At 36.6% G+C, this 10,020-nt stretch overlaps 2 protein-coding genes across 3 annotated transcripts; one reads left to right on the top strand and one right to left on the bottom strand.

The window, feature by feature from the left end:
* Positions 1-1,388: 1,388 nt before the first annotated feature.
* Positions 1,389-2,592, top strand: LOC121738589 (ragulator complex protein LAMTOR5). Its single transcript, XM_042130789.1, has one exon. The coding sequence runs from the start codon at positions 1,522-1,524 to the stop codon at positions 1,792-1,794; it is 273 nt and encodes a 90-aa protein (XP_041986723.1). The 5' UTR covers positions 1,389-1,521; the 3' UTR covers positions 1,795-2,592.
* A 2,630-nt stretch (positions 2,593-5,222) lies between these two features.
* Positions 5,223-9,935, bottom strand: LOC121738474 (calcium channel flower). 2 transcript variants are annotated; one of them, XM_042130668.1, is made up of 6 exons: positions 9,885-9,935; positions 9,673-9,793; positions 8,801-9,008; positions 8,046-8,156; positions 7,093-7,212; positions 5,982-6,074 (listed from the first exon to the last, which is right to left on the bottom strand). In XM_042130668.1, the coding sequence occupies exons 1-5, from the start codon at positions 9,885-9,887 to the stop codon at positions 7,095-7,097; spliced, it is 561 nt and encodes a 186-aa protein (XP_041986602.1). In that variant the 5' UTR covers positions 9,888-9,935; the 3' UTR covers positions 5,982-6,074; positions 7,093-7,094. The 2 variants fall into 2 exon arrangements, with proteins under 2 accessions (XP_041986514.1, XP_041986602.1); XM_042130580.1 differs by lacking the exon at positions 7,093-7,212 and having other exon boundaries at positions 5,223-6,074.
* Positions 9,936-10,020: the final 85 nt, after the last annotated feature.

Raw genomic sequence — 10,020 nt, 5'->3', positions numbered from 1 at the left:
CGGGTAGCGACGTGGCTTACCGAGAGCAACTTTAATGACAGCGCGCTGCGCCCGTTCAAGCTCAATCATATAAGACTTTGCCGCACCACCCCATGCTCCGATGCAGTACTGCAACAGAGATTGACAGAGTGCACTGTAGACAAGTTTTTTTATATGAAGACTTGAAGCTGGTCTTAAGGATCTCATTAGGAATATAAGCTTTCGTGTTTTTTTAGCCACATTGGTGATATGTAGTCTGAATGAGAGATTTTGATCAATCTGGATGCCCAGGTATTTTACCGATGCAACTCTGCTTATGTTATCGCAAGGACATCTCTGCAAGAGGGGAAACGATAAAACCGGGCAACTCTTTTGGTGCATTTTTATTTTGTGGACTGTTGGCTTGGTGGCGGCGGTTATGTGAAAACCTACAAAGTTGGATTTTGACACGTTAAGCGTGAGAAGGTTCCGATTTAGCCATTCCTTGATTCGGAAAAGGCCGCTTTCGGCAGCGTGGGCATAGATATTCAAAGTAATCACCCCTGCAATCAATGCATCTTTGCTAACAAAGTGGCAGTTTATGGATGGCCTTCTTGAGAAAATCAGCTGGACGGGAGGGAACAAACTCTTCAAAGGCATTTTGTACTGCCCCTCAGGAATTGATTTTTTTCCCACTAAAAAGTTGTTCTGAAAAAAGTAATAGTCGGTAGGTGCAAGATCTGATGAGTAGGGCGGACTAGATAGAGCTTCCAAACTCAACTCTTGCAGCTAAGAGACGGTCTGTTGTGCAGTATGGGGTCGCGCGTCGTCATGAAGGAGCAGTGGGAGACGACCGAGTGATCAAAAATGGTTGTAGGCGTGCGAGCTTCGCCATCAGTGTGGTCAGATGACAGATCTTCAATGGACAAGAGTATCAATTTTTCATCGCACGTAAGAATTTGGTTCACTTCACTTCTGTGTCTGTTAAGCAGCATAAGGTAGTTCTTGACGCGTACGTTGACTGTTGAGCTGGCGATCGTTAAGTTCGTGGGGCCCCCATCTATCAAGCTTTTTTACCTTGCCATTTCCCAATCTGTCGCAAATGGATCAATATTATTTTGATGTTAACATCAAAAGCTCCTGCTAGCTCAGCTGTAGATTGAGTTTCATTAGCATCCAAAAAACCTTTAATTCATCTTTATTGACCAAAGTTTCCGGACGAGTCGTGGTCGTTTGGTCGTGGTTTATTTTTCAAGTCAAAATTCCCAGAACGGAACCGAGCGAACTATGTAATAACGGGTTGTGCGTTCGTTTGCATTATGTATAAGCTTCTTGGGAAAATGCCTCGTTGTAAGAAAACAACTGTCAATGTCACTAGTCACCACATGACAATGACATTCGGAAATGTCAAACACTAATTGGACATTGCTGATTGCATTGGTAAACTCGAAACGTAAACATTGTTCTCCTTTATTTTTATATTTTTACTAATGGTGAATACCAATAAATTTAAAAAAAAAGGACATATACAAAGAGTCGATTAAAATATATTTAACTTACAAAATGGAAAAAGAATTAGATAAAGTCGTAGAAGAAATAATGTCGACCCCCAACATCAGCGGGTGTCTAGTGGCGGATCACCAGGGTCTCTGTCTGGCGAGCAAGGGCGCGGCTCACGTTGACTCCGCGGGTATCATCGTGGCGATATCGGAGCAGGCCTGCAAGATCCAGCCCACGCTGAAACCGCCCACCGTCTGTTTAGAGTCCAACCAGAAATTGTGTCTGATTCAACGACACGGAACTATCACTGGTGCTATTTATAAACAAAAAGAATAAAATGTTATCTAGACTGGTTTAAATTGTGCATAATCTTATTACTTTTAAATTTTAATGTAATATCATGTGATATTCATATTTTTTTCGTGTATTCCTTGTTTGATGATAATAATTTGATTTTGCCTAATCATTCAGATATGGTAACAAAACAAATTTGTTTCAGTAGACTTTTACATTATAGCAACAAAGGTTTTTTCCAAATTCTGTAGACATAATTTGTATCAAACTAACAACCACAGATATATTTTGTAGCGAGCCAGGTGGGCCCAACTTAGTGAAACCCAGGTTACCCAGGCCCGCCTGGGGACTATTTTGCTTCACCAGCCATTACGATTAGGCATATATTAAAAAATAGATCTAGAAATGCCAAGCTATAAAAAAGTGTTATGGTTTAAATAATTTCCATCTATGATATATTGTGATATTGTAATTTGTATAATATAGTTATTAAAACTTGAAAATGTTGCCTTTTTTATGTTTTTCACTTGCATTTGTAGGAATGCACTTGTACGCATGCATGCATCCGTATGGATATATAATACAGAAACCATATTGAAATATAATATTGAAGTACCACTAACCTTGGTAAAGGATAATAATATTGAAACAAAGTAATATAATTCACACATTTATTATAGATATGCCATCTTAAACAGTAACATTACCAGGAGGAAACAATACGATAACCATTTCTCTATGTCTATACAAATTAATTATTAATTCTTTTATAAGGTTGTAGCTTACAGAAGCTGATCTTAACAGGTTAATGATAAAGAACAGAGGGCATAATCAAAAACGATTGTCAACTTCAGTCCAAACCATAAAGTTAATATACCTATAGGCTATACTCCACTCGGGCTAACTTGTTGCTAGCGGTCGTTGACTCCCTGTCAAAAACTTGTAATTTTCCATATAAACCGCGATTGACAATGAAGTGTCAGATATTGTCAATCATGGTTTTATATGGAAAATGACAAGTTTTTGACAGGGAGTCAATGACCGCTAGCGACAAGTTAGCCCGAGTGGAGTATAGCGGAATAGAGCAACAATCTCGAGCTGTTATAATGACATGAAACGTAACCAAAATTGGTTTTCATCTGTGTGAAAAATATGTGTACGTATACACTTACACAAGCATGATTGAACATGAATTCTATGAGATTAAATTGTCAACGTGCGGCACGTGCCGACTGGACGTCAAAAAAAGAGTGCTGCTATCATGTATCACATGTCTCTTTTTACCACGCAGTGTTACTGATAGTGACATCTCTCTTGCTCAGGCCTTTGTTTCTCTGTTCTGCTAGGTACGGTATATTAACTTTATGGTCCAAACCTGGCTAGGCACAACATTTTATACAAATATTTTGATTTGACTAGTTGTGTGGCTTGGACTGTAGATATCAAATCAGTATCAAATGTATGGGAGCTGTAACAATTTCAGTGCAATCCTCTTGATATTGTAATAACAATGTAGCTGTTGTTTATTCCTGCTTATTCATTCTGTAACTTTGTAGTTTCTAGATTAGCACAGTCTGTGCTAATCTAGAAACTTATACAGATAAGTTACAACCTCCATAACTATGTTGTGTCTTTTTGAAGAATTATTTTCTAATTACATTATTCTATTTGTTTGTAGGTCGACTTCCAACTAAGTGGGACGACGATCTCCGCTTAGTTGCAGGCCCATGTTGGATGCGAGTAGCAGGAGATCGGTCATCTTGGCGTTCATTGAGAGAGGCCTATGTCCAGCAGTGGACGACTATAGGCTGATATGATGATGATGATGATTTGTTTGTGGAGATACACTATTAGTGTACAGTCTACCTGTCTGCAATTTGCTTTGTCTTTAGTCATCAGTCATCACACCTTTATTTTATATAAAGGTGTGATGACTAAAAGCTGATTATAAATTACTAATAATCCCAGACAAGTATACCATACAATGAAATATAAAGTGGATTATATAAACATACAATATTATCAAAATTCAAAATAATATCTACAAACTTAAAAAAAATTGTTTCTGTAGCATCTAGCATGATTTTTACAGGAAATAGGCAAGTTTTTTGTCAAAATATTGTAACAAATTCCAAATGATCTACCACACATGTTACCCTATTTTTTGTTAGCATTAATCTTTGAACGTAGATATGTATAGTGACAATAATTATTGTATATTAAAAAGCTAATAAATATTGTTGTAAATCATGATTACGGTTTAAAATCATATATATAATATAAAGATAATAGCTGCATTTTTATAAAATTATATTTCCACATACTTATTAAAAAAAATGGTTACAAAAATTTATTAACACATTAACAATAATAATTCTATTAAAAAGTAACTAAACTTATAAGCATAAACAAGCAATTCCATTCACACTTATGCTGCCAGGTAATATTAAAAATTATTTATTATTAATATTCTAATTGATTATGATATAAGGAATGACCTGGCAACACTATAACAAAATTATTGGCTGTATACAGTGTACAATGAGCAACTATCTACACTATAAATAACATTATCTAGAGACTAGGGTCTTATATGCGATAATACTTATACCGTTGCCCTCCTTCTATATAATTTACAAAACATCACTAACAATAACATTATAACATTAAGATGTGAACAGCTCTACTGGGTAGCGAGCTGGGTATTTTGAGACAAACATAATATGACGCCAATCATCTACATTACACTTTAATTATTAGTATGCCCACTAAAACATTCTACATAATATATTTATTATTTTATAAAATGTAAGTCCTGACCACAGATAGATTTACTGTAAGATACTGGTTTCAAAGATGCAGGTCACAGTATCCTAGAAATCATTTTATTTCAACATAGAAAAAACAAGCATTGTGCTTGCTGTAATCCCGAAAATTACAAGCCTTGCTTTGGTTGTAATACTCCAGAATATTTTGTAAATAGGCTCTGTATTTTAACCAACTGTATAAGGTATACACTACAGCTTTATAACTTTCCAGCATTTATAAAAGTAGGCCAAGTAGTGATAATATATAAACATGCTATAGACTTAAATCTCAACATATTTTTTTATATAGAAAGAAGACAGAGGTAACAGGCCACCTATTAAACTTAACATGAGACCATATCATTCAGTACATATCAGGGAATGTAAAAATTTCAATAGAAATAAAATAATTTTCATATTAATTTTGTAAAACACATTTTGAGCGTAATCAAATAGAACCTGTATCATGAAATTCAACTTAGGACGAAATAACATCACCTATCAAAAAACTGGTTTGCAGTTTTGTGATTGGAAGTCAGAGGTGTGTATACAGGGTGTAACAAAACTAAGTGATAATATGTTAGGGTGTGTACTGTGTATGTGTCCCTCCTAGAGTTCACTGTGAAAGTATTAGCACTGAAAGAGCAATTTTTGTGATTTGTATGGGCAGTGTCCTAGCATTTATGAATTTGCCCATACAAGTTTAAAAAGTTGCTCTTTACAGGGGACTACACACCCTTAATACTTTGTTTTGTTACACCTTATAGTTTAAAAGGGCAGGCGTCACAAACGCGTACATCGTACACAGAATAAGTTCACATAAAGCATTATTACACGCCAACATTCAATAATTTACAACGAGTTCTTGATTATTATTTATTTCGTCCGCGACAGTGATTGGTCCAAAATCTTGTTATTATTTTGGTTTAAAAGTTATTATAGTACACGTTAATAAATAACATTTAAAAATTGATCTACTCAGTATCCACTATAAAACGTTGAATATACTTAGACTTCTGTTACACTCGGTAAATCTAGATCTAAAATTATGTCTATCTACAAGCGAACAAACCAAGGTAACAATTTGGCGTTACTTATACACGGAGGACACTTTAAACAGCTTAAATGGTTACCTTATATAACAGGAAACGAAGTTATCTTACTCAAAGTTTTAAATTACTTCTTTCTCAAAATATTGTTACAAAAAGCCGAGCCACGAGTCACAAATGGCTCACCGGTGAATTGTTTTGAAACAATTTTAAATAAGTTGGATACTTAATTGGAAACACTAAAATGAACGTAAGATACAATATTCAGGGTATTACGCGAATGTTGCGGGGGGTAAACTGGGATATTCACTCACTAGTGCCGGGGGAGGGTTAGGGGGTCATGCGGGGCGGTCCGGTGAAGCTGAAGGGCTGCTCGTTGGTGACGAGCGTCGCGCGGGGGGCGGTGCTGGGCTGCAGACCCGCCTCCAGGTTCACCGCCGACGTCCGCATATCGTCGATCGACCCTCTGGAATATTCAATGAGACAAATTGATTGAGTGCTCGTGATATAATTATGCTCATTGCTCAGGGCATATAATAGTCAATATCACCAATTGCCGCACATGTCAATGTTAAGTAAATAAAATATCTACGAAACAGATATGTATCAATTAACGTAGCTCGAGACATAAAACTGGTAATTTACTCATAAATATTTAAACAGTCATCTTAATTCTACCAAATTATAACATCTATAAAAATATGTAAATAATAAATAATATATTTACGGCACAGTCCACGGAAAAGACGAGAATAAAAATAATTTGAAAGAGAATGTCAACTTGAGATGTATATTATTAAGTATATTTCAAGCACTATTTACTATTAAGGCTCTCCAACACTCCTCCTTACCAGCAAGCAATGAGTGGTAGGAGTGTTTAAGAGCCTTGTCACAAGACACAAGCAGTGCCTTTTATACATAAATGCAAATGCTCTATCCATGGGCGTACCCAGGTACGGGCAGAAAGAAGAAAAAAATATAATCGTCAATTATCCTGGCAAGTGGGAATCAAAAACGTGTTACCTACTCTGCGCAAAAATTTTTTGTGTCATAATCAAACTAATTAATAAAAGTCAAGTAATAAAGTATAAACTGGTATGCCTCCCCCCCCCCCCCCCCCCCTGGCTGAAATCCTGGGTACGCCATTGGCTCTATCTAGATTATATACTATAATCGAGATGGGGCACTTATATTATTCTAGCTATTTAGCCTAATACAACAAAGCCGTAGCTAACTCATATCAGGCGAGCTTCATCGGTCCCCATCGATTCGACAAGTGAGCAAACAAGTGGTAAAGCGTAAGGCAGCTACACCTATGTTGCAAGACAGTCTATTCGTGTGCACGCCTTGTCAACAACGCGGAAAAGCTTAATCGTATAAGGTACACAGCGCGCGATAGCTACGTCATGCGAAAGAACTTGCAGTCGGCTAGTTGGCATGCACAGGAAAGGTACAGGAGGTTGGGGACGCATGCGGAGTCCTGCCTTTAGTTGGGGCGCCACACGTCGGGGTCCTCCATGAGGGTGACGGTGTGGTCGGGGGCGGCGGGCGCGCCGGTCGGGGAGCCTGCCCCCGCCATCGCCGCCATGTCGTCGCGCGAGCCCCTGCGCGCGCGCACGCCACCACACCGGTTAGTACACATCGCACACATTGTGAACAAGCCCCATACAAAACATGTTTAGATCGAGCAATGTAAAACCAAATTAATGTCAAACAATTGAATGATTAAATTGTAATTATCAACCTATATTTCCCTTACCAAGGCCAGGTACACATAGCACAAGTCCACAAGTATGCATGCATATAATATTCTACACACATGACACAGACCTAGTTTGGCCATACTTAGATTTTAACCGACTTCAAAAAAAGGAGGTTATCAATCTGACCCGTATGTTTGTAATATTTCCAGAACTGCCCAGTTTTCGTATATTATGTAAGTCTATATCGCGTCTGAAGAAATATGCTTAGTTCCAAAAGTGTTTTTATGTTTGTATGTATGTATGTATGTGTTCTCATATCTCCAGAACTACAAGTCTGATTTGAGTGATTCTTTTTTTGTAGAACTAGGTATAGTTCAACTTAGGGAAAACTGCAATTTTCATCAAAATCAGTTCAGTAGTTATTTAGATCGGGAATTTTGAAGTCGGTTTTATCTTTTTAAAATACTAATATTTTTTATCACGAGTTTGACCTGCATACAATAATCTTTGTTTTCAGTATTAAAATATTATCCCACATTTAAAGCAATGCATTTACGTTGCAGGTCATTCAACTTTTACAAGAATAATAATATTGTCAATCAGTGTGTAATATATCACTAAATAATTATCCAAATGTTATTGTTATGTTTCCACAATAAGCTTTGTTAGTTTTTAGTTACAACCCTCAATTATTAACCAGCTTACATTGAAATAAAAAAACAAATACAACTTACTTTTTGCCTAATGCCATCATTCCATAAATGATTCCAGTGGCGAATATCAAACCACTGCCAAACCAAGTGCTCAGGCTGAGGAAACATAGGAAGAATGGAGGGAGAGCCAACCTGAAATAAACATTCAAAATGATAAATCACCATTTTTTTTTTCTTTTTTCGAAAATACCTTGTTTACACATTTATGTACAATTGATTTAGAAATGGCACCAGGGCTGGATCTACCTAAGAGCTACTCGGGCTGCAGCCCAGGGCCCCGCAGTTACAAGGGGCCCCCCAGTCCCCGCAAAAGTAGGATAATTAGAATAAAAAAATGCTTGTCTGTAAAGTCGGTTTACGGATGATATTTTTATGTGATAACATGAACACTGACTACAACAATAAGGACATAGGATAGTTTTTTGACATGGCTATTAGTTGAGTACTTGGAGGCTGGAGCCCTTAGTAGTGTCAGCCCAGGGCCACACAAATTCACAATCCGCCCCTGAATGGCATCAGCTTGTATAGTTGAGAAAGACAGTGTTGATATTTAAATGCTGGACACAATAGCTAGTGTTATCATTAGACTTCAGTTATTTATACATCACACTTTTTATTATGTAAATTTTCACTAGCACTTACAGTGGCATCAATGCTTATGTTCATAGGCTGATGATGAATAAACTTATTCATGTTATAAGACATTGTACTACATTTCACTGCATTTCTACAGTTTAAATAATGAGAAATAAAATAGCTTAGGTTGTATAACTCACCCAATGTACAACGCTGCTTTGTTCCAGTATGGACGAGCCTCAACCCTGTCAGAGAGGGTCTGAACGTAGTCTATGAAGAAGCAGCAGCATGGAGCCTCACAGACTATGACTATGAATCCGGCCAGCATCTGCCATATGCCGGCTATAAGACAGCTTACATTCAGCACCACAATGCTTAAGATGTTGAACAGGCCCAAGATGATAGCAACTAGAATTAATTATGTTAATGATAAAATGGAACACTGTAATCGGTGCTATTTTTCCTCACAACCAACATAAATTGCAGTAACTTTCTCTGGGAAGTTAATAGATTGTTTTTGCTATTTACAATTTTATTTTATAATCTGTGATGTAGTAAAGATTAATTCATCAAGCGGCTATACAGCCATACAATCACCTGTGACCGTATGGCCGTTTTTCTACGAAGTCTATAGAATAAGACAATAGAATAAAAATTAAAAGGTGTACCTACTATTTTTTTGGATTATAACGATTCTGATTCATATCATATTTTAAATAGTCTGGGATCTTGTTGATAAGAACTGTTGTTTAAACAATATCTTATATCTTTAAACGAGCAATTCTTGTATATATATAATATATATATAATTGGAATCTCGGAATCGGCTCCAACGATTTTCCTAAAATTTAGTATATAGGGGGTTTCGGGGGCGATAAATCGATCTAGCTAGGAATCATTTTTAGAAAATGTCATTGTCATCGAATACCGAGCAAATATCGGTCAAATAGCTAGTAACAATTAATTAACTGATAAGATAAATGTCAAGGAGCGACACTACAAAAATATTTTGAAAAGATGCTTGTTGGTCACTTCTTCAAAATGTAAATCTATATTGAAAGGAAATACATACTAAAACTGCCAACTGTGCCCAGTGCGCGACCACCAGTTCGCATCCACCAGGGAACGTCATCCTTCTGGGCATTCTCGCCCCCTGGGCGGGCCATAAGCATCGTCACTTTGTCCATTAGCGACTACAAACATATTAATCATTTTAATAATCACACAGTTCACTTTAAAATTAATTATAATGATATTATTTAATAATATTTATCGTAAACTTACCATTTTAGAAAAAAATCAATTCATTCACACAAACGTCAGACAAATTTGTAGAAATATGACAGTTGTTTTTTTATTAGACAGTACCTATATAAAGCTTAATCATTTGCCACGTATATTTTGACCAGCGATTGTACAG

This window comes from Aricia agestis, chromosome 1, assembly GCF_905147365.1.
Source record: "Aricia agestis chromosome 1, ilAriAges1.1, whole genome shotgun sequence".
Taxonomy (NCBI): Eukaryota; Metazoa; Arthropoda; class Insecta; order Lepidoptera; family Lycaenidae; genus Aricia; species Aricia agestis.
Note: the sequence above shows the minus strand (reverse complement) of the source record. Positions and strands in the feature narration are given on the sequence as shown.